Genomic DNA, 26,340 nt, shown 5'->3' on the forward strand with positions numbered 1-26,340 from the left:
GAAAGAAAGAAAATTTAAAACCTTTTTGTTGGAAATATGTACTTTTGATGGTCATGTACCCATTCTATGTTATTTATGTATATGTGCAACTTTTTTTCCAGATAAGAATGACAGATGGTGGGTCTGTGCGTCAATCTTTTCCTACCTCGGCTGTGCTGAAGGAAGTTTGGTCCTTTGTACAAACACACCAGAAGAAATCCCTTAGTGGAATGTGCTTAATCCAGGTAGCTCAAGATCACATTTACATGTACTTGTTGATTTTTGACACAACACATTGATACGTCAATAAGATTTGACCCACTATGCCATCTATTTTTTTTTTGTCCATATATATTTCTAAAATATAGTCTATGAATTATTACCATCTAAGACTATTGGGAAATTAAAAAAACCCACTATTTTAAGCCAGTGTTTGGCAACTATTTTAGACTAGCAGCCCATATATGGAGTGTTAATCATAATGTGGTAAAATGTTCGACAATTCAACCATCAATATTTTAATAAGCCTTCATTATAAACAAAATTACCTATGTTTCAACTGCAACAGAGATGAATGGATTCTTTAGGTAGCTTGAAATTTTTCATAACCTAAAAGAATGCATATCAATATTAAAATGTCAGAGTGCTAGGTTTCCTAAAGAAAAATCATCAGCCTAAGGTTATCTAGTTAGCACATTTTAGTTAGTTACAAACTCATTACTGAGATGGAGGTAATCTAATGGAAGGATGTCTGACACCTTGACCACTTGTCAAAATAGCTTGTTATGAGCTTTGTGATTTTCTGAAAGATATATGAGGTTACAAGATATTAATTTCAAAATCATAATTTTCAGCCCTTTCCCCACCGAGAATTCGGAGAAACAGACATGGACACTTCCCTACAGGATTTGGGATTGACTCCTTCTGGCTCATTAGTGTTGAGAAAAACAGAGAAGAAAGACACAACAAATAAAGAAGCAGGTCAGTTAATTAGATATTTTCAATTGAGCTTTTGGTAATTGGTTAATATGGAAACTAGATAAGTAGATTTTTTTTGGTAGGAAAATAACATTAAAATGTTTTGATTTTATTGAAAAGAACATTCAACAGGCTGATAAAACATTACATTTGTCCTTTCAATCATTTGACCAGAAACCTGCAATCATGTATTAAATTGCAAATCTAGTGAAATTTTAGCATTAGACATGATATGTTCTATTATAAATATTTTCCAGAGTCTTCAGAAAGGGACACTGAGAACTCTGACGATGCTACTGGATCAAATAAATTCAGCAATCTAACATATGGGACACCGGGAGCTAAAGGAGATTCCACTGGATTTCGATCACATGGAAGTCAGGGCCCACCCCCACCACTACCACCAACGTTTGGTTTGGATGGTGGAGGAGGTGGAGGTGGCTTTGGAGGGCCACAACCAGCTGGAATGCCACCGATGCCACCTGGTTTGGGAATCAACCCAATGAATATGGGCATGCCGGATATAGTACCAGGGGCAGGGCCATCTCAGCATTGGGGTCAAGGTCATGTTCTAGGACAGGATGATGGCCAGCCATATGTGCCAATTATAGGTACAAGCAGAATTATATCATTTAGGCAATACTAGTTTGAAACTGTACATTTTTATAGAAGACTAGAATAGGGAGGATTAATTAAAGGCAATATCTGTTTTGAGACCGCCTCCTTTGTTTTATTTACAATTCTACTAATTTTAAAATATGATGTCTTTTCCTGCTAATTTTAGATGATGATGCTGAGGGGGATGAAGATGCTGATAATGATGAGGGACCTGATGTCGTACAGGGACATGGCCAGTTTGGTCATGGTTTCTTTGGTGGAGGAGGAGCTGGTGGGGGAGGTCTGCACATGGGTATGTTATATTTATCAATTATTCTTCTAGCTGTCATTGCTCATAAATTTTTGATTGCATCATAGGTTTGTAAAGGGTACTTGCTTTTAAAATTAATTAATTTTGAAACAATTTCTGTCAATAAAAGTACAGATGATAAGAGAGAAAATAATTTGTAAGTAAATGAAGATATTTCCCCATAAATCAAAATTGGCATTCACACACATTCCCTTTAGTCTTTCCTTACATGTTACCTTTTATATGACATCTTGAGCAGGTGGGGAGGGGTGATACCCACAGGAAAACGATGGATGTCTTCAGCTTAAATATGGTGTGTATATTTATTTGTGTATTTTTTATTAAAGGTCATGATCTTGGGATGGGATTTGGAGGTGGTGGCAACATGCATGCTGAAGAAGCTTTCCAAGGAGTGGGGCAGCGTCTGGTTCCTGAGGGACACCCAAACTATAATGAAGGAAACCAGAACAAATCGGCACGTGAAATGGCATGTAAGGATAACGTCTGATTTAAAATACAGTAACTGTACAGTATATCATTGATCAAAATTGAAACATGATATCACAGTTTCAGTCTGTTTGACAGTTTATGTAACAGATAGTTTGCCAGTGAACTGTATTAGGTATGGTCAGCAAATAAAAGTGGCAGTCTGAAGAATCGGTTACATTTCAAAATTATCAGAGGTTTGTAAATAATCATTACATATGATGTTTGTTATCAAAATATATGCCGATAAATGATAAAGGAGTAGATATGATAGGACCAGTATTTGGCTTTAATTTTTCAGGCCGAAAAAAATTAAGTCTTATCCCCATCAATTTCATATCAATAATAAATACTCTCATACTTGCCATTCATCAAAACATAATTTTTTATAACCATGTACACGATGTGTCCCACCTATGACGTCATCAAATTGATGATTTTCCTCTTCTCGCCAAATTTTGCTAGAAATTCATCATCTTAAGGTTAGAAAAGGCTTGAAAAGTATTTGGCCGCCACCTTGGAGCAACTTTACATTTTGCATGGATATGCGTAAATACATGATACACAACGTGTAAAAATCTCTTTCTGCTCCACGAAGGCGGCCACATTCATTTTTAGAGAAAACCACTCAAAAAGTATGATTTTTCAAGGACTTTTGTGAAAAATGGCGGGAAACTGCATGTTGAAGACGTCATAGTGAACATAATTGGCACATGCGGGATATTTTGGAGATGTAATGTGTTAGCAAATGTAATTAGCTGTTATATGGCAAAATATGTTGTTCTTTACTGGAGAATTAATTTTGAGGCCATATTCGAGTCTTAACGTACCTTCTCCTTTGTGTTTAATTTTTTTTTAGTCAAAAGAAGTTGATTTTAAACTGATATATTTACATTTTGCACTGACATGGACTCAATAACCATGCTTTCTAGTATTATCATTATCAGTGTATAATGTTAGCACAACACGCGCAGCGAATCTATTGTTACGTGAATAGTCGATGGCGTAGCAAGGTGAGGTCATCACCCCACTTTTGGCGGGGACATATGAATGACTCGATTCCAATCAGCTGTACAATTGAATTCGTTGACGATGACAGGAGAGAAAAAAATATGGGTATTTTAATAAAAAATATGCAACTGCCGCGGGAAAAAAAATAATACTCATTTACTTGCTTCGCCGGGGTTACATAATTTACACCTGCTCCATTATCATTATACCCTCATAACCTCAACAAAATAAACATCTATTCCTTAACCAATGACATAAATTAACTCTTATTTTGCTGAATGATGATAGTAATAGCATGAAGATATCAATTGATTAATCCAGATCTCACAAAATTTTAAGGTCTTATTGATGAATTACTTAATTAATTCATGAATCCCGAAATCTAAATTATATCTTAAAAGATCTATAAATTCATGTTTAATACACTATATTTTGTGTTATAATTAATTTACAGCTCAGAAAGCCAGAGAACGGTATGCCCAACCAGTAGCAGTACCTCAGCCGCCAGCAAACCCTGGGGAGTTTGCATCTCCTGCTTTATTCTCAGCCCAGTCACTTTTCTCTCATTGCTTGTGTCAAGTTTCCCGACGTCTGAAGGATCCTCGCAGTCAACTCCACTCCCTAGGGGGTCTATCAGAGAGTCTGGCTCAGCGACTATTAGAGTACCTCATCAAAAACAAACTCCTAACATCAAAGATACTCAACGCTTTCATTCCATGGTAAAAGCTAGTTTCCTATAGTATGGCTGTTTTCAATTTCATTCATCATTGTTGCTGTCCCTGTAATGAACATGTTACCATTTTCAAGTCCCTTAACCTTACGTTTTCCTAAAGCATATAGAAAGTGGTCTGAGAAGAAGATATTATCAGCAACCTTTAACTCCAATAAAGATTCATAAGAAAACGTTTTTTGGGGAAAAAAACCTTTGAAGATTTTCATTAAATGGTAACAATAAAACGTCTTTGAAATTAAAAAAATATTAAAAGCTACTAAAAGTTACCCATTTTGTGTATTATTTACATTTCAGTTATCTCCGAAAGTTAATCCTAGATTGTTACCCATACACCTCAAACGAACTGCTTACATCTGTCAGGTAATTATAGTAATTAATTTGAAATTATTCCAACATTTTGGCCATTTTTCTCAACAACTATATTATAATAGACTTTTATCAAACATTTTTAACCGAGTTGTTGTTTCTTGTTTGCAGTAATCAGTATAGTGTTATTATGCATGTTATCAATTTTTATGACCTAACCCTGTCTTGAAATGTGTGGAACTGGTATAGTATTACTCTTGTTTGTCCCTTCACTTCACTTCTCTTCCATTCCCATCCAGATTTCAAATGGAGTATGAATGTTATTAATCAAAGTACCAAGGCTTACCTTCAAGTGTGGCTTATTTTCAATACAAATGGACTGAAAGAAATCAGGGCGTACTTTCAAGACCAACCTATTTTCGATTCAGGCTTATCGTGATTTTAGGGTATCGCAATTATCTCAACTTTTTTTTTTTTTTTTTTTTTAAATATTTGAATTTTTTTTTTACATTTTGTCAAGTGTTATTTGTTAAATTTATGTTTTAAAAATTTACCTTTAGATTTCATACCCACCTAGCACACCTCAGCCTGAGATCATGTACACTGATCACTGACGCGGGTCTGAAATGCCTCGTAGGTAAGTACTCAGTAGTTCAGGAGTCTGCTGGTATATATATCACTACGTCACTGGCATATTTGGTATTTTTCCTCAAGAACTTGTGATCCAATTTCTTCCATCATTCAAAGTTGAAGGACCATGATAGCTTTTACTACAAGATGTTAAACTGAAATTTGTGTCTGCTTCAAAGCTCTTTTAAATATTGGAAATGTTGCACTAGCTTTTAATTTCAAGTAAAAATATATAACTTAACAGCATGCTTGACTTCATTTATATAATTCAACTTTGTTTTCAAATAAAATTGCCACAAAAAGTTTTCATGTTAAATGTGATATTGACAATGAATGATATTATTATAATTTAACGTCTTTTTTCCCACCAACAGTCTTGAAAAAATTGAAACAGCTCGACTTGAGCAGTTGTAGGCAGATATCCAATAAATGCTTTGCATCTGTTTCTGGTGAGTAAATTAAGGGCTATATAGTATAAATACATAAGATACATCCTGTACCTAACGTTTGTTATTTGAAACTATCAACTCCAAATTATTGCTCAGGCCCAAATTTCTCAAAACAAAAATCAGTGACTGAAATAAAAGGACAGAAGTCCACTTTTTACCTAATATAATTTTGGTTCTAGAAATCAGGGCCTTTTGAACCACAAGTCAGCTTTTTGTTATGACAGTAAGAAATATATATACACATATGTACATGTATAGGAATACATGTACATATAAACATAATACAATGCACAGCTAATTAAACTAATATGTTTTGCTGACCTTTACCAAAAGGTTTGGTTGTCTCAGTTTCTTTTTTGTTTTCTGCAAGTAAAATTTTCTAAATATTTGGTGCTTCTAATTTATGATTTAAAACTTTGTTATGATTTTGTAGCAAACTTTTGGTTATTTTGTCGTGTGATGATGTTACAGAATTTAAATGTATGACAGCGTTGTCACTGGAGGAGACAGGTGTCACAGACTCCGGCATTATTGGATATCTTACGTCCTGTCCGTCATGTCTTCAACACCTTAATCTCAACAAAACACACGTCACAGAAAAAATCCTGCCCTACCTGAAAGGTGATTTGAAATTAAATCTATTTAATATGAAATATTATTATGATAACAAAATAGATGGATTTGATGCAAATCAATTTGTATATAAAATAATTAATCGTGATTTGTTTTTGAGGGATATTTTCCCGAAAGGTCGACTCTTGAATTATCTATATCATACTCTGAATTTGTTTTCTGAATGATTCTGTATGATTTATTTACGACCAATCTCAATAATTGTTAAGGTTTATAATTGTTTGGTGATTTTGTCAAAACTCCAATCAACATTTAATCTAAGACAAATATATTGCACTATAATGATGATTACTTTCCCAGTTCAGCATGACATGCATCTCCTTAAAATCCCTAATGTTATAATCACGAATTTGTTCTAAACGTGTTATACTGTATGTGGTAACTACCAATTCCTTAAAATTTGGTGTATGTAATATTTTCAGATTTACCTGCTCTGAAGAGTTTGTACTTAGAACATACCCAGGTAATTACACATTTGACAATATATATAAATTTGAGCTATTTAAAGTTTTGATTGCTAAAAGTGTAGACATATTCTTTCATCGCTTCAAACAATGTTATGAATATATCAATGCTGTATTTTTTTTTATTAATAGTACTTTGCCTTTACAAATCCAGTTGACTACCTCATTAAAACCAGATATTCTATATGCTTACACTTCATAGTTTTATCCAGATTTGGTATATCTAAAGAGTTATAGAAGGTTGTCTCCCAATTACCACATGTGCACCACTGTTTTCTTTCTACAGTTAAGTGGGTTATCAGGTGTTCAAGATCTCAAACAGCTAGAGACGTTGGATGTAGCCCATACCTCCATAGTAACAGACTCCATGTTGTGTGTCTGTAAGAGTGAGACACTCCAGTGTCTGGGGATCTCCCATACAGACAATATCCACGGAGACCAAGCCCTGTGTTATATCAAAGGTAACACAAACATTACTGTATACATATGATACAATAAATTTTCTTTTCAGGTCTACATGTATCAATGGTCATTTTAAGATTATAATCGTAGCTGATGGCTACCTATATATATTACTTTTCCTAAACTACTGTATCAATTTCGATGAGATTTCACAATAATTTTAGGGACGATGTGTAGATGTACAAGATTGCTTTAATTTCTGAACATTTGTGTTAATTGCCATGGTAACCAGGTCGCTATACACAAGTTTTGTAAGATGGCCATTTAATTACTAGTTTTAAGATTGGTTGTCTTCATGCATTAGGTTGCCATGGTATTCAGTTACATTACATACCGGTAGGTTTTGTGTAATGATCAATTACTGAAAGTGTTTGGATCAATTTTGTTAAAACATAGCCAATTTATGTAACATATGGACGCCTACAATTTGACTTATGACATATTTCCATAAGGTTTGCAATGGAAACATATTAAATTGAGGTTGCTGATTGGTCAAAATATAGGTTTTCTCCATTTTAGCTGAATATTATTAATGTTTGGGTGGATTTTCAAAAATATCAATGCTATTTGGTTGCTATGGTCTGAAATGAGGGGTACAATTTTAAAAGTTACATGTATAGCCATTTGCTTACAGTTCAAATTATGTACTAAGAATGTTGTCATGTTGTCCTCATATTTTACCAAATGCTACACAATCTTAATACAAAATATATACCTTAATTATGTATCTAATCAACAAAAATGTGTTTGTTTTCTAATTAAAATCATTTTTTGTGCAGATTTAAGACTACATGCACTAAACTTACCTAGCCGGATAACCACTACAGATTTGGGAATGTCCTACATAACCAGTAAGTGGTCCGTTGGGTAATCTTTTCATTTGTGCCAGACATATAAATAAATACCTTTATTTCTTAAATTTTCTTGGGGAGTGCATGCAGCTAAATTATTCATTTAAAAACAAATCACTTTATGATTTAATTTCAACTTCCAAATTTTAGCAAGGGTTCTGATTAAAAAAACAATACAGTAATTATCACATCAGAATTAACACTTTTTCCTTTGAAATTGATAATTTTTTGTCATACTGATATATGTTTTCTTTTCATTTAAGATTTTCAGTTAACGACATTAGATCTGACAAATTATACCAATGTTGGTGATGATGGTATGTCCCATGTAGGGAAGATTTCAAGGTACATTTCTACATTTGGTTCAGACGTTAATTCTAACATATTGCTACAAGCCCTCCACCTCTGGGTCGCGAGTTTGAATCCCATGTGGGGCTGTTGACAGGTACTGATTTCTGGTCAGTGGTTCTTCTCTGGGTACTCTGTTTTTCCTCCACCATCAAACTCGGTACATCCTTACTGACCCTGGCTGTTAATAAGATTTAAAAAAAAAAACACAAACAAACAAACATTGTATATCTATTGTTTGATCCCTGCTGGCTTTCTAAGTGGCGATTTTGTATTTTCATCGTATATGGCAGTAAAGAGATTGTTGAAAATTGAAACATAGACAAGGTACATACCACATTCGATTTTGAAAAAAATATGTTAAATTCAAATGCTTCCTCAAAATTAACAAATATCTTATAGTGTAATGCTGTTTTTATAAATTGAATTTGCACATTCTATTATGAATTTATATTTTCAAATTTCAGTCTGCGGAAATTACTTCTGGCAAATACTAAAGTAACAGATCAAGGCATGTTGTTTTTAGAAGGTGAGTTTCCATACCTGTACATGTATATCCATCACGAAGCTTTAAATCCTTGTTTTACTACAAATAAAGCATTTCTTAAGAATCATTGATTAATTTGATTCAGAAGACTCTAATTATTCAATTATTTCCTTGTCCTGTATATATATATTGTCGCTGAGTCAAATAAGATAATCAGATCAGTCATCAATAAACAGACTACATTTTATTTTTGGTCGAGACCGCACAGAAAAAAAATGTATACCTAATGATTGGATTTCATTGTAATTTGATTTTCCACTTGATAGGTCTCAGAAACCTTGAAGTTTTATACCTTGATAAAACTATTGTGACTGACCAAGGAGCTGCTGTGATAAAAAGTATGTAGATTTGTGTACAATTCAGTATCAAACTTTTTTATTTATGTAGATTGTAGCATTCAAAGTGATTAAGATTTAATTTGCATCATACGTTTATGGAAAAAAATGTGATAACTTAGAAGGCAAAAATCTGAGGTTATGATGATGTCACATTGATCTTGCATATTATGATTTGATTAGTCTATCATGGTTTCTGATTTCTTGTACAACATTTAATTCTAAACGGAAATGTGAACAAGCTATGAATTACCTATATCAGGTCAAGGATTTATAAGTGAGAAGGATTCGTGTCTGTCTCTTTACACTACTAAACACCACGCGAGACGCTTATGAACCGGGAATAAAAACCGTTTTTCTCAACAAATACTTGTCTTATCGAGTCAAACGAAACACCAATGTAAAGTAAATTAAATTTCACAACGTTTATAACTTGCTTTAAAGACGGAAGATTTAGAAGAAATGTCTTAAACTATCGTTAAAAAAATACGACCGCTCATGAAATGGCAGCACGCTTCAGAAAGTAAGACGGTAACCCTCGCACCCCCATGCTACATCAAAGGCTGCGGCGGCGGATATCAAAGGAAATCAGTCGTCGCCCAACGTCACGGTCAGTGCACAAACACAAAAGCGCCTGTGCTGTCTTTGCCCAAAACTCAGTGTGACTTATCCTTCTCATATACGTCCTTGATCAGGTGCAAGTTCCTTTTGCTAATTTAATTCATGTCAGAATCATAAGAATTCATCTCATATAAAAATAATTTTATATTTCAGTATTTAATATTTCATTAGTTTATGCAAAAAACCCGTTTTTAATACAAACTTCTCAAAGAATCTAGCTGAGAATTGATTGACAGTTTGGAAGCAATTATTTACTTTAGGATTTATGATGAAATAAAATATAGAGTGCCATCAATGCTATATGATGATAATGGAATTATAGGGATTTTATATTTATAAATTAACTTTTAAAGTTTATTGTACTTCTTGCTTCTTTGATGAAAATAATATTGACGATTCTTGCAGGTTTCAGAAGCCTAAGGGAGCTTAGTCTTTCATCCACAGGGTAAGTATCATATATGATCAGTAATTTAGCTTCTTAATAAAATCAAAGCAAAGCATGGAATTAATTGAAGTAATAAACATTTTATGGTTTCCACTATTAGATGTACAAGTATTATATTAAAGTATATAGCCTTGCAGTCATCTCCCATTTTTGATTTCTGAATTATCGCATTAATTACGACTGAAGTTAAAAATGGCATACAGTATATTTTGTTAGTTTTAGACCTTGCCATGAAAACATGTAATGATAATGGCAAACACATATCAGTGACAGTCATCAGCTTGAATTAGAGTCATTATGTAAAATTGTTCTTTTGACAGTGTGACAAGTGAATTTCTTAAAGAAGGAACTCTGAATACCAGTAACAACCTAACCAAAGTCAACCTTAGCCGCACAGGTGTAACAGAGAGAGGTAAGTTCAATGCATGTTAGCTGTATGTGTGATGAAGGTCACTATTAGATATTTGTATATATTGGCATGACAAGATCATGGTCACGCAAGTAAAGATAAAGTTTCAGTATGACAACTGCCAAGGTCAGCAAGTGGAAGAAAAAAACAGAATATCACAAATAAGTTGACCAAATCTGACAAGACACCTGGGTCAAGGACAATTTAAAAGTACATGTACAAGATGCAATATCATACAAGGTGTCATTGATGAATATTAGGGGAGTGGGGCATTACTATTAACCCTTTTTTACTTTATCTGTTTTGTTTAGAAATTTATGACTACTGTGCACGGCTTTATTACCTAAAATGTTCCTGATGCACATGCAAACATTTTAGCTCAGTTTACTTTCGTTTAAATTACTTACCGCTTTCTATTATTTAGGTGTACAGTGTATCCAGATGCCCTGTCTGGTACTCCTCAACCTTGACGGGACTCGTGTTCGGCTATCCATCGAAGAAACTCTTCATATCTCATGTCCTTTGCTGAAGAAAGTCACTCTTTCTAACCTGTTGCCATACAACCCAAACGAAGATGAAGACTAAACTAATCTATTGAAAGTTATTGTTAAAGTGGAGGTTATATTAATGTGGCATATGTCTTAGTTTAAAGTTGTTTATATTATCTATCCTCTGCTTTTGTCAAAATAGGAGATATTAATTTGGTTCTTTGTTTGTCTATAGCGCTCTTCACTTTTAGTGCAATAACTGCAGCAAATGATTTTCTTTACACTCAAACAAGGTTAATTGCTGTCAAATGGTCAAACGACTCAGTCAAGTCTGATTTCGCATTTCCAACATTTGTGCAGAGTTGAGCAAAGAAATGATGTCACCATGCAATATACTGGTTATAACCTGTTTATTGACAAAAAACACTATTGGTTTCGATATATCTCCTGAAACTGATCTCGCCGCATTTAAAGCATTGTTCCTAGAGTGGTATATATTAAATCTCTACAAATTTTATTCTGTAGTTAATTTGTTTGTAAGAAAGCCGTCGTGGCAGAGTGGTTCAGGATGTTTCAATATATCATTATACCACAAGCCTCCACATCTTGGTCTAGAGTTCAGATACCACGTAGGGCAGTTGTCAAGCACTGACTGTTGACTGGTGAGTTTTCTCCGGGTACTCAGGCGTTCCTCTACCTCCCAAATTAATCTGGCACATCCTTAAACGACAATGGCTGTTGAAAGTTTAACCAATTATCCAAACCATTTGTATTCCGTGTTTGCATATTACAGAGTTAGCTCCCTTGCGTGTAGGTATCGATTGTTATGTCATTATTTTGTGAGCATCGCGTTGTTTTCTCCGAAACGTATGATGTTACGCTCACAAACACATGACATCACAATCAATACCTACCCGCAAGTGCAGGTAACTCTGTAATATGCAAATTTGGAATTAAGAGAGTATAAGACATATCTGTTTGTGTATAAATAATGCTAGAACGAATGTACGTACCCGGCCTACTATACCTTTCGGCCGGGTACGAAATAGTGCATACGTGTCCTAGTGGAGCACTGCCTCAGAAAATCACTCGGGCACCATTTTCTGTTGACTTTTTCTGTAGGTTTCCAATATTCTAATGGGTATTCATGCATTTACTTGTCAGAAACAAACATATCGACCATTCTTAATATCAATATGTTGACTTGCCGTATAACTTTCCTTTGAAAAGACCTTCAAATTTATATGCTAAGTATTATTTCCATGTAGGTAAGTGATATTAAGCATGCATGATAAAATGCATACATGTTTTGATGATGGTTTGCATAATCATTACTTTGTTCCATTAGCTGTAATAGGCACCAATTGTAGCCTAAAGACGACACAATTATTTGTCTTAAAGATGCCCCACCGCTGACAAATGGTATTTTTTCACTATTAAAAACAGGAGCAGACTATATAGTATTTTTCTTCAGTTACAAAAGTTACTAAACACCATTACCAACGATGAAAAGTTTGAGCTTCTAATTTTACTTCAAGTTAAAACTATGAAAAATAATTAATTGCATCCCGAAAAATATCCGTACCACTATATCCTATATGAAATGAACTACTGAATGCGCATGTACCAAAGTCAAAATAAATTATTTTATATTATTTTTTGTGTTAATTAGACTATTATATACACGATTAAACACCAATTATTGTTCAAATGATGAATATCATTTTTGGTCTGTCGGCGGTGGAGCATCTTTAATTTCTTTTGAGCTACAATATTGCAGCTATATTTATGCATGGAATAACTAGAGGATATGAAAGATACCTACATTTAATTGAAAAATACGTTTAACTTACTTTAGTCACATATTAAAATACCAATTTGTACCGCATTGGTACAAACACAGGGTCTAGTAATTATAGTCATGTAACCATAGATATAGGATATAATTTTTTTCCTATTCAATCTAGAACTCTTTCTTGCAATATAATTTCTGGTTCATTAAATTTTGTGTGCCAGAAGTGCTACAATACCTAGGTGGAATAATTCGAAATTCAGTATGGGAAGTTTCGTTAAGCTTACAAAAGCCCGACTTGAGCCTTGATCCATCGCACAGTACTTCAGTGACAAACAAGCAACTTGAACAGGGAGATTTTAACCTCTGGGTGTTACATATTGATGAAACAGATTAATTATTATAATTAACCTAATTTGGTTTGTAGCCAACTAAACCAGTTGATTCATGCTAGTTAAAATTTCAAATGTTGATTTCTTGTTATGATATAAAAGACACCAATATTGAAGAATTTCTGAGTAGTTGAAATAAATATTTATTATGCTCTAATAAAATTGTTTTGTCTCTAGTTCTTTGTATGTGTTTTTTTTTTCTTTTTTCATCATTTAAAGTGAACAGTCGGGCAAGGATGGCTAAAGTCTGTAAAAATGGTGTGAAGTATCCAGTATAATTTCTTATGAAATGGAAAAATAAAATCTCTCGTCAAAACCTGTCTGCGTACGAAGAAACTGATTTTAAGTTTGGGAATTCTAAAACGTCCTCCCGGCTCACTATGTCCGTGGTTACATTTCCAAGCAGCCTCGCTTTCAATGCTTTCAATTTTTCTTTACTTTAATGGTCAGAACTGGGAAACTAAGCAGAACTTGACCGTCGTATTAATATGTGAGAACCTTTGGAAAGCCAATGAACGCATTTAGACTGGTTTTCTTTGCCCGACTATTCACTTTAAATATCAGTATTTTCCCATACATACGCACTTAAATTGTAACAGAAATCACTCCTAGGGAGGGGGGGGGGTGTGTGTGTGTGTGTGTAAAATTTTCAAACTTTGTTATTGGCCAAAATTACAAATCTAAACTCTGGTGTGATGGAATAAAATATATATATTATGTATTCTTTATAGATTGAAAGGTAAAAATAAAACCACCTTATACTAGTATCAAAATTTTCCATGAATTTAAGCCCCCCTTCTTATACATTATACTCACAACAGTTCTCAACATTCAAGACACTGGTATTGGCATGGAGCTAAAACGTTGTAGCACATCTCGGAACTAAGGTTACCATTACAAGGTCCATGAACCTCTTATGTACCAGATTGGTCTTTTACCAGTATAAATTCTCCAGTGGCAATTACAGCAAAATATCGAACACCATTTGAGATGACTTTTAACCCTTTGCCACATGTATACCAGTCCATATTGACTCTTCATCGGGTAATGGTCAAGTGGGAGTAAGAAGCCCATCAAATCCACATGTCAAGAGATCCTTTATCAGTCATTTAAAATCTTAATCAGATTAACTATCGCTTGCATTGAGATTTTTATCTACATCACAATTCCCTTCCAATATAGAGATGACATGGGGAAGTCCAAACTTGCTGCAAAGCAATTTCTGTGGCAAAGGGTTACCAAAATTTACTCTGTGGCAAACGGTTAACAAAAATTACTAAAGTGATCTAATTTATAAGCAGTGCATAAATACAATCAATAAATAAGGGGTTTTTTCCCCTCAATTTCAAAGTCATCTCTTGGTATGAAATATTTTACCAGAATAGTCATTTTTTTGTAAAAAGAAATAAAACACTTAAAAGAGAAGTAGTAAATTTCTATTATTTAATAAATTTGAAATCGCAAGAAAATTCATGACAAGTGCTGATTTTCTATCCGATATTCCAGAGACAGCCTCCAGTTGTGTATCCCATCTAGATCCGTTGCCATCCTTTTTCTCCATAGCTCCTGTGGTTACCTCCAGAGCGGTTGGTAGCATATATAACAATAACCTTATACTTACCAATACAAGGCAGGAACCACTTGGCTTAGAAATTTATTCTCAGTCAAGTTGTTTTAAGACGTACATAAAAAGTAATAATTTCATGACATGCAATGCTAAAAACTTTTGACATTAAGAGCAACTTTTTCATGAGAAAGCAAGTTATATCTTAAAAGTTTAAAATTTGCATGTATTGCAAATGACTATAATAATTAAATAATTCGAAGCATTCCTTTCAGTCACTAATAGAAAATGAAAATGTTTAATTCTTTTAGAGAACAAAAAAAAATATCAATCTTACCCAGACCAAGAAACCATGCACTAATTTTCGGTCTTCCCTACACAAGACTTCATTCTTCTGTCCCACTTAAAAGCTTACAGATGTCTTCAGACATGCTTCATATTTCATCAACCCATCTTCTACATGTATGTTTTCCCAATCTCCAATTCTTTCTATATGATACTGAAGGCCTATACTCATTTTCCCTCTCTTTATCCAGAACCTTTTCTTCTATTTGCATTCTTTCAAAACTTCTTATTAATATTTTCCTTTAGACAGAAGCTCTTCAATCTTCCAAATTGATATCAACTAATATGGCCACATTTCGTTGTTCTTCTCTTCATATATTGGTACTACTTCAACCCATAACACCATGTGAAGAACATGTGCCCATTCTAGATCTTCAATTTCTTACTTCAATCTTCAATTTTCTTTCTTCATCATCCTTTAGAATGCAAAATAGAAGAAGTCAGTAACACAATACAAAAATACATTTCTTAAAATTGCTTTCGTTCTGTATTTAAAGATGATCTAAATGAAACTGATTGCAAAGTTTACTTTAAAAAGAATGGAAATCTGTCACTTTCAATTTTGCTGTAAAATTCTTCAGGCATTTTCAAATGATCTTTTAATCATTTGATGAAAATACAACTGTAATCACAATTTTCGTTCATGAAGCTGAGCTAAGCAGAACATGGGACAGTAATCCTATATATTGCAAAGGAGGCAACACTTTCCCTCTCACACACTATTTGTGAACCTACTCGCATGATTTCAAATAATGCACCCATTTAATTGTGACATGTTTTAACATTTATGCAAGATGTCTAATAAAAACAAACAATGAAACATAAAAAAATATATGAAAACCTACAATGATGATTTCAAGTCCATTTTAACAGAGTGAAGGTATGGATAAATTTATGTTACAACTAAATATTTAACACAAACCACTTTGTGTCAATAGCTCATATTAACTATATACATGTACATCACTTCAAGCAGGGCTATATCTTCTTGAAAATGTTTTTTGACAAAATCTTTCCAGAAGTATTGTTCATTACTATTATTCATCTGCCAAGCATGACATCAGAATATAAAATTTATCATGTATTGTTCAAAATCTTACACGTTATCCTTGTCTTAATTTCAAATGGAGGAAATATCCCAATAATTTCTGTGACACTTTGGCATATAAAGTACAGGAAATTATCAAAATCAAAATTATCTATGTTTTGAACTGTATAGGTCACTTGTCAAGTTTGACCTATAAATAGATTCATAGAAATAATCCACTATCCAATCTAAATATGACAAATTTTGACTAACTGTTCATAATACACTACAAGACATGCACCATACATGTTTTTGCAAAATTTTGCATATCCAGGATATAGCATTTGTCCATGGATATAAAAAAAAATACAAATGCAGAAAAAAATACTGAATAACATGTAATGTATAAAATGAGACATTAAAATAACAATGTGATGAAAAGTACTGCACAAAAACCAAGCCATACCCTCTATTGTACACTGCAGTGGAACTAGCACATAACTGTAAGTATTGCAAGGGTATTTAACAAGTTGTTATGTACACAAACATTTTACTACTGTCTGTACACTTATTTGAAATTTCCACAAGGAGCCTGCTTGCCCCTAAGCTCAGTCTTTGGTAATGAACGATTGATTTTGTCACAATCAGCTACGTCCAGTGGAGAGCTTTATATAGCTCTTAATAATGACCTGTTAGAAAAATACAGAAAACAACATATTTCTAGTTTTTTGTTTTTAAACAAATGACTTGTGCATTATATTAAAGAAACAAGCCATGTCAATTATAACATATTCTTTATGTAATTAAACATCCTTGAAGTATCACAAAATGTCTATAAACTATTCTGAAAATGTAGTCATCTAGTCTACAGTACAAGGGATAATAACATGCCTATTTTATCATGATCATTAAGAAGGTGTGCTTTTTACCATGTCTTCAAAACAGTTATGTTGTCATGATGATCAGTTATCTAAAGATAATATCTATTAAAACATTTTAATAACAGAGGATACATTTCGAATATCAACATTACATTTTTTGAAACTTTTATTTGTAATGCAGGGAATTCACAATTTAATGCACTATATCTATTTTCACAACTAAATCAAATTTCTTTGTAGACACACAGATATCTAATGGAGATCAACTGTGTAGGTTGTAAATGCTTACAAGGATTTTGTAAAGATTTTAGTGATGGCAAAAGTAGAATTTTCATTAAGCACCAAATACTAGTATGTATGGAAAATATAAGCTTAAACCCTTTTCTTTACATGTAATTGTTAATTAATTAAACTTACGAGGGGAAAATGAGCGTGATCTTGATCGAGAGTTGTATCTGCCTCGCCTGCCATGGTAAGGTGAAGGGGATCTTCTACTTCGACCACCTCCGCTGCCACCACTACCACCTCCACCTCCACTGTATCCACTGCTGTAGACAGAAATACAAATCAGAAATGCCAAAAATTAAGAAATGATAACTGATGGCTTTCCAATAGCAATCAGCAGAAAATGTACTTCACAATCATAAAGGATAAATTTCAATAACATTTTAACTTTATGAATATTGGAAGCTGATGCAAAACCATTTTAGGAGAAACGGTGTTTGTTCTATGAAACATTCACAAACATTACAAATTATCTATTTAAACACTCACGCAGTTGGTTTTCCAAGGTATATCCCTGGTGTTGGTGTGTGTGCTCTCTCAGTAATGGAATAGTCCACTCGGATTCTTCTACCATCAATTTCACTTCCGGTACATCTGTCTTTTGCCTGTATTAAAAGTATAGCTTTCTTTATTTCAGGACTAGGATATTGAGGTAAGACAGGGTTTTTGCCAGGCCTCAACAGGGTCTGGTAAAAAGGACCCATTCCCAAATGAAAAATAACACTTTATTTTCCCAAATTCAGTCAGTGTTTTCCAACCCAAATATGATGTCTTATATCATACCTATGACATCAGTAAAATTAAATGTAGAAGTTGAACAATATTAAAATATTAAAGAAACAGCTAAACCTTCTTTATTATTTAATGTCCCCATTTTGATATCACTTAAGCAAAATAATACTTCAACAAAATTGTGATCAAAATTTTAACAAAATAATGCAGATAATATTTTCCTAATTTTTGAAAATTGCTGATATTTTCCCAATTTTTTGTTGGGCTCCTTTTCTCAAAACCCTGTAAAATGTAATACTAAATTCAACTATCAAGTCAGGTTCATAGGTATTTTTTATCTATTACGAATGATAGTCATTTGGATTTGCATACACATATTTAGGATTAATATTACTACTATTCTATTGACACAGAAAGGCCAATATTATGCTCTTGCTGAAGTCTTAAAACTGTTTCACCAAAATCTGCAAAGTTTCAGGATTTATACAAAAAGTATTCAGAACCCAACTAACATGACACTAGAAAAAAATCCACTTTTCTCAATACCTCAATTATTATATGTTTGTATTTTAATTTGATCCAGTTTGTATTACAATATACGTAGACGAACTTTGGTTCTGTGTTGCCTTACCTCAATAGCATCTTCAATATTTCTAAAGTAGATAAATGCAAAACCTCTTGATCGTCCACTCTGTAAACATAAATACACATTTTTATAGTTGGATGAAATAAACATTATAAACCCTCCCAATGCAACAAGGGATTTTTTTTTCTCTCTCTCCAATTTTTGGAATAAATACCTTTCTGGAAATAAATCGATCGTCAAACATTACTTTACAAAATTTACATCTCTGGAAATAAATCCCTCAAATATTACTTTACAAAATTTACATCATAGAAAAATGTCTTGTTTTGATAAAGTTTTTATAAAGAAATTTAAGAATTACTCCACCTACCTGTCTATCATACACAACCTGTACTTCTTCAAGTGAGCCATAACGTGAAAACACATCTCTGAGGTCTCGTTCCTGTGTGTACAGACTCAATCCAAAAATACCCAAGCAACGGGTCGGTTCTGGGTTATCCTGTAATCATAAAAACAAACTTTACTCACTTTTCATATTGTAAAAAAGATACAAGATTCCTAATGAAACTTAAAATGTTTCTTGTTTCAAATATTCTGTGTGACATCAAGCCACAACAACGTTTAATAATGATATAATGGTTTGTAACCACGGTTTACCGTTTGATAAAAGTAGAGAGTCTGCACAATAGACAATTTTTATTTCTCTCTATGCTGGCTACATTTGTTTATAATTACCATACTAAATCTAGTAGATTAAAGTGAACAGTCGGGCAAGGATGGCTAAAGTCGGTAAAAATGGTGTGAATGTATCCAGAATAATTTCTTATGGAATAGAAAAATAAACTTTCTCGTCAAAATCTGTCTGCGCACGTAGAAATTAATTTAAAGTATAGGAATCCTAAAACGTCCTCCCGGCTGACTATGCCCGTGGTTACATTTCCACGCAGCCTCGCTTTCAATGTTTTCACCTTTTCTTTAGTTCAATGGTCAGAACTGGGAAACGTAAGCAGACCTTGACCGTCGCATTAATATGTGAGAACTTTTGGAAGGCCAATGAACGCATTTAGACTGGTTTTCTTTGCCCGACTATTCACTTTAATGGCAATCTACTTGATCAAAATGCAATCTTTTTGTTTGACAGATTTAGACCAATTTCCATTTTCCAATTTCTTTGTAAAACGTAATCAAATTTAAAACAAACCCTGTTTCCTTGGTGTCTCCGTCTGTTCGACATTGGTGAAGTATCCTGAAAATACACAAAAGTCACAAACTTTATCAAAAGTAAATTTCTATTTAATTTCTATCTTATCCTAGAGTGTCTTTGAATAGGACTCCCCAATATTGATATGATGTAGAATCTTACAGATATTGTATTCTTAATAAGCGCCAAAAGGGAACGCTTAATAAACCGAATTTCGGATCATCCTTTTGTAAAATTACTTGCAAAAGAAATTTAAAGGGATGGGGGTTTTATTAGGTAGAATATTGTAACCCTTTTGTAATCGTTTGCTTAAAGATGCTCCACCGCTGTCAAATGGTATTTGTTCACTATCAAAAACAGGAGAAGATTTGGTGTTTTTCTTCAGTTACAAAAGTTACTTACTTTACGCCATTACCACCATTCAAAAGTTTGAGCTTCTAATTTTACTAATAATTAATTGCATCCCGAAAAAAATCTGTGGCACTATATCCTATATTGAATGAAGTACTGATTCCGCATGCACCAAAGGCAAAATGAATTATTTTTTATTACTTTTTAGGTAAATTAGACATATATATACACGATTAAACACTAATTATTGTTCAAATGATGAATATCATTTACACTCTGTCGGCGGTGGAGCATCTTTAACTTAACACTATAAAATTGTCCAATCCAAAAATCATTTGATTGCATAAATATTTTAATATTTGCTTCTCTATCTACACAATACACATATATAAAAGTGACTTACTCGCTTCCCTCTGTATCCTCGTCTAGGTGGAGTTCTGGAGCGACTTCTGTATGAATTCCTGCGACCCCTATCATAGTCTCTGTAACTTACAGCAAAGTAAAAAAATTCATTCACAATAAAATCTTTCTTTCCATTCTTTTTCTTGGAGGTGTGGTATAAGCCAGAGACTGACCATTGGCCTTGTAGATGTGTTTTCTTCAGATATTCTTATTTTCTAGTAGGTACATCTTTAAATAATGGTACCCAGCTGACTGTTAAGAGGACACTTAGCCAAACAAACTAAACCCATGAAATCACAGTTGCGACTTATACAGTAAACCTATTGAACACTAGTTACTAAAATGATTGTTTAAATAAAAATTTGTATCCATTCCAATGGTATAAAATTCATTAAATTTCATGGATTTGTGATTTAAAATTTATGTAATCAAATTTTTTAATATCATCTGTGCTACACTGACTGCAGTAAGAGATTTATTTCCTTTTGATATTATTTTTTACCTTCTACTGCTTCTTCCTGGCCTGAAATCCAAACAAAGAAATAGTCAGGCTAAATCACTGTGATTCAAAATATTGTTTTCTCAATTCTATGTAACTTTGGCATTGGTAAATCTAATGTATTAAAATTTTTTAAAGCACTTTTCATTTTAATTTCTGCAGGTAACATTGTATATTTGCCACAATATCAAAGCCAGCTTTTAACAAAAGATGAAGATTGCTGTTCAATTACACTTCTGTATGTACAATAATTCAATTGTAAGCAGAAAATTTCATATCATGGACTAGAAACAGGGAGTTTTGTGTATTTATAAGGCTTCCTTTCTTACCTTCGTCTCCTGTCACCACCATATGGACTTCTGGATCTTGATCTGGATCGGCTTCGACTGTGTGATCTATTAACCAAACAAGGACTTTTGTACATTCAATTCAGACCAATAAGATTCCATTTCATAAAATCTGAATATTTTCTTACGTCTTTTCAATTCATTAACAGTTCATTTTGAAATGGCGAACACTTGGGCTGAAACGATTAGTTGAATATTCGGAGGCGATTAGATTAATGAAACTAATCGCTGATAATCGATTAAAGACTTCATTAATCGTTAATCGTTGTATGCAAACATGTTGACAGATCATGGATTTCTGAGGAAGCCATTCCGACTGTAGTTTCATCTCTTTATGAACACGTTTTGAACTCAACAAAGCATATATGATGTGAGAAATACTTGTTAAATGACGTCTCTGTGGAAGTTAAAGTCATTAATCAATGAGAAAGTGAATGTCATGAAAAGGTTGCAACACGCTGTTCGCCAATTTTCACTAGTGATGTGCTCTATGTTGGTACATCATGGAGGCCTAATCGCCGCCTGGACGCTCGAGAGCGGAAGGAGCAGTAGTCATGAACATTTTAATTTTACTGTTGCATGTGTTTTTCATAAAAAAAAAATGTTTTTGCTCATTTTCCAATAGAAGATAAGAGTTGTTGATTTATTTTATTATTTTGATCACAGAAATAAAAAAATTCATTGGCGAAAATTTGGTCATGTCCGTGGCGATCCAGATTTGGTTGATTAGTCGTACGTGTGAAGGTCATGTCAAAACAGCGGGTTAGCAGACTGGATTTAAATGATGTTACAGAAGATGATAAGAAATGGAATTTGAGGCTTATTTGGGATAAAATATGTTTGTTTTGTCAATAAATAGGCATGTAATCTATCATATCGATACCAAAACATGGTGGACGTTTTCAGTAGTCAGAAGTGAGACAATATAGACTTTATCTAGTTGCCTTCAGTTCAAGTGATTAATCGATTAGTAATCGATTACATGTGACTGAATATATAATCGAACACAAAAATTACTCATCGTTTCAGCCCTAGCGAACACTATCTTGTACCCAACTAAGAAAGGAATTCAAATACATAAGGAAAATAATATCTGGATTAAAGATATTTTTGTATACATGAAGTGGGAGTATTTGAATGTATTGCAACTATGAATTACCTGCTGTATGAACGCCTCCGTCGATGACGTGGTGATCTAGATCTGGATCGTGGTGAACGTGACCTGGAGTAACCTGACCGTCTTTGGTTGTTGTAATTGTATGGTGAGCCAGATTTTGACCGAGACAGGGGTGATGAGTGTACAGAGAGAGAATGTGAGGCTTCAGAATTGTTATCATCTTCACCTATCGATGTTCCTGAATGTTCCCCAGTGTCTCTGGATTCCCTGGAGGGTGATCTTGATCTCTACAAGTACATATCATTTTTATGCAATCATTAAAATATAACTACCACATTTTTGCAATATTTTTTTTACACAATTTATTTATGAAAATTTTGTCTACCTGTATTTGAACAGTTTGAGGGGAATGAGACCTTTCAAATTGACAAAAATTGTACTTTTCATTAATTGACTCTCATTGTTCATTAACTTAGTTTTTAAGTGGAAGACTCCTTTTAGTCTGAATTTTCTTACTATCTTGCTATTGACACAACACCAATATTTACATCAGAACCCTTGTACTGATTCAGTTTCCACTAATCTTGAAAGTTTCACTTTTGGAAGGAAAACAAAATAGACTTGTAGCGACAAAATTGGTGGGCCATCAAACGTAGGTGAAAGCTAGCTGTGCTAGAAATTTGTGCAGTGTACTATAAGCTACAAGACATGTACATCAGCTATTGGTTCCATGTCGGATTCAAAACACAAGTTAAAAGGACAATTCAGTCTAGGAGTACATAAAAATTGGCACATATTTCGGAAACAAACCAGTTCTAATAGAAATTAATTTAGTTGGTTTTATTGTCATATGCAAGAAAAGCCCACTGTAGTGAAATGTATGTGAAATGTTCAAACTCGCTTACTGTCCGCCATTACGTATACACATATAGTGTTGGGATGTCTTGTATGCCGAACCCTGGCCGTTGCTAGTGTTTCTGTAGTAAAGAATTTTTTGTCTAGAACTACTCAAATTGCTCTTACATTAGTGTTTTTACATTATAAGATGCATATTCTTGTCTTAAAATTATTTCATCAACTCCTCAGTGGTTATGAATTGCATTTCTTTAATGTGCTTGACATTTACTTGGGTATGGGTACAGCATACAGGTTGTAGCTGCTTGATCGTATTGATCAACAATTTAGAATTTCAACGGTATCAATCAAAATACTTAACGATTTCGAGGAATTTGTCAATACTTCTTGTTATGTTTCATGAGGAATGTAGAACAATACATTGATGTCATATTTTGCTTTGTGGTTATGTAACAGAATAAGCCTCACTGAATTGTCCCTTTAATGTGTCGTTGTATCCTAGATATCTAGATAGAAAATTGTGATTGAATGATTTTTTTCATGTCATAATTTATAATAAATTTAATTTGTACAATAATTAGTAAAGATCTTACTTAATGCCCGATGCCTAGAGTCCTAGTGGCTAAATATTGGTCACTGTGAAGTTCGTTTTTTTATAAGAGCACACCTCTCTACACTGTGAAGTTCGTTTTTTTATAAGAGCACACCTCTCTACGCTGTGACGCGTAGAGCGAAGCTCTAATAACCATAACATGTGTGTGAGCATATAGATTCAATACATTCCAGCAGGGGTGACTATCGCTTACAATTTTAACTATTGCAATGCTATTGCTATCGAGGGAAACACAATTGCGATAGTTTAACTATTGCAGAATACAATTGCAACAGTATTGTGATAGTATTACACTCAGAATTTGATGACTATCCGGTCGATGAATTGGCCATCATGACGTACATCTAGTGCAGTATTGGTTTAGAGTTATTTCCCTTTACCTGCTAGCATTAGTACCAACTCAAACTCAATGAAGATCGTGATTGAGAACATCGTCGGTGTTTGCGTTTGGATTGAAAAGCATGGAAAAGTGATATTTTATCGTAACTGTTAGTCTGTTACTGTATGAAACCTCTGTGAGTACATGATCTAGTCCAAGTTACAGAAAAATATCTGACTATTGAAACTATCGATATTTTGGCGTACTATCGGCGATGGTTATCGACTTTTTGAAATTGCCATCGATTGATCTAGTTGAGAGTCATACAATCGCAATATATCGATAGTCCGATGTATTGTTACACCCCTACATTCCAGTACCCCTTGGACTTTGATATCGTGTCCCGCGGGAAAAGTCTCGCGCCTCCATGTAGACAGCCATGTTTTAATTCTCGTTATTAGCAAAATGAAATTTGAAATTGTCTGTTCTAAACGAAATGTGTCATCGGGATATGCTTTAAAATTACAATAAGTAGTTTCAATTTACACATAGACAGTCTATACAAGAATGCAATAAATGTACTAGTCCAATATATACTGTGTATGTTCTCAAGCGCACAGCACCGTCAGCAGTGACGTCACAAAACCTACGCCAAAGATGACAGCACATGTCCGCGCATATTTTTGATAATATGGCATATTGCCAAGTTTTCTATGCATCTGATAAAAACAAGATTGAAATATATTACACTATTACATTTGGATTATTTCGAATTCGAATTCGAATTCTTTCCAACTATTAATATTACGTGCATGTCAATAAAATATATTTCATTGTTGATCTCGTAGAAAAATGTAGACAATATAAAGTTATGATGTTATAATCTTTTATATGTAGCTGCGCTCTTCTGAGGCTTTGCCTTAAATTCATATTATTTTAACTTAATTTAAGACGAAAAAACCATTATCAGGATAACAAATTAACAATATCTGAAATTGAAAGTGATTGCAAAGATACATTTTTGATAATTTATGTGATAATGATAATAGAATTGCACAACTCATCCACGGACATTGTACTTGGTAACGTTTGGGTTATATCGTCAATGCTGCGGTTACAACATTCACCGGCAAATACAGTGAATCGTTTTTTGCACATTTTGCTCATTTAAAAAATCGTTATTTATTCTTCTCAGTATGCTTTTTGTGTAGAATATCTAATTTCCTATTTATAGATGTTTGTGCAATACTTACTTCTCCGTTTTCACTCATATTAAAATGTGTAATGTGACTAAAATCGACACAATAACCACAACAACGTGCGATAAACGAACAGGAATGGCGGCAACGCACGCTCGAAATGCACCTTGGGTAATTCAAGGGACGTAATCCAAGTGACAGTATGTAGGGATCACTACACCAACTGAATTCGCTAATATTGAACTTTGGCAGAAAACTGCATCAAAAGGAAGCCTGTCTTGGCTTGTGAAGATGCCTCTTGAATGTCATGGCTCGTAGTAGATATGGTTGTCCCTTAGTGGATAACTTCTCTACTTATAGATACTTCTTCCGGTGTGACGTATGTATATAATATTGGTGATTCCATTTACTATGAGCCGACATATATGCCGAATTATATATTAAAAATTGTTGTAATAGAAAATTTCATTCGTTTTTTGTTTCTTTTAAGATATCCTTTTTTCAATTTGGGACAAAGATTCTATTTTTTCCCCGTAGATTTTTGTGTTACAGCATGTCCCGGCTAGCAGAGTTACGTTGGTCCGACGTCATTTTTGAACAGTCGCCTAGGTTGCAGTCGGATTTCTTACGTTTCGTCGACGTTGGACAAACGTCGACGTTTTTCTCTTGAAGATAAAGTAAATTCACGACGTTTAGCCAACGTTGGTTAAACCACAATAAATTGTTAACGTCAGTTTCAAATTATTCAACA

At 33.6% G+C, this 26,340-nt stretch overlaps 2 protein-coding genes across 4 annotated transcripts; one reads left to right on the forward strand and one right to left on the reverse strand.

Annotated features, from left to right (window-relative positions):
- Positions 1–101: 101 nt before the first annotated feature.
- Positions 102–13,442, forward strand: LOC138314264 (uncharacterized; the record flags this gene model as incomplete). Its single annotated transcript, XM_069254511.1, is given in 19 exon segments — positions 102–224; positions 834–960; positions 1,215–1,568; positions 1,742–1,867; positions 2,212–2,355; positions 3,816–4,080; positions 4,389–4,454; positions 4,961–5,037; positions 5,405–5,479; positions 5,951–6,100; positions 6,535–6,575; positions 6,863–7,037; positions 7,818–7,889; positions 8,153–8,234; positions 8,705–8,766; positions 9,051–9,122; positions 10,146–10,185; positions 10,506–10,597; positions 11,019–13,442. Coding segments are annotated over 19 exon segments (2,304 nt in total), but the record flags the coding sequence as incomplete, so codon positions are not given.
- Positions 13,443–14,695: 1,253 nt separating this feature from the next.
- On the reverse strand, positions 14,696–25,764 carry LOC138314265 (transformer-2 protein homolog alpha-like). Of its 3 annotated transcripts, none has more exons than XM_069254513.1 (11): positions 25,644–25,764; positions 22,646–22,890; positions 21,469–21,534; positions 21,143–21,163; positions 20,642–20,720; positions 19,888–19,932; positions 19,057–19,185; positions 18,732–18,791; positions 17,858–17,973; positions 17,501–17,631; positions 14,696–16,891 (listed from the first exon to the last, which is right to left on the reverse strand). In XM_069254513.1, the coding sequence occupies exons 1-11, from the start codon at positions 25,659–25,661 to the stop codon at positions 16,881–16,883; spliced, it is 921 nt and encodes a 306-aa protein (XP_069110614.1). In that variant the 5' UTR covers positions 25,662–25,764; the 3' UTR covers positions 14,696–16,880. The 3 variants fall into 3 exon arrangements, with proteins under 3 accessions (XP_069110614.1, XP_069110615.1, XP_069110613.1); XM_069254514.1 differs by having other exon boundaries at positions 14,696–15,591; positions 20,642–20,726; XM_069254512.1 differs by having other exon boundaries at positions 20,642–20,726.
- Positions 25,765–26,340: the final 576 nt, after the last annotated feature.

Source organism: Argopecten irradians, chromosome 2 (genome assembly GCF_041381155.1).
Source record: "Argopecten irradians isolate NY chromosome 2, Ai_NY, whole genome shotgun sequence".
In the NCBI taxonomy this organism is placed as follows: Eukaryota; Metazoa; Mollusca; class Bivalvia; order Pectinida; family Pectinidae; genus Argopecten; species Argopecten irradians.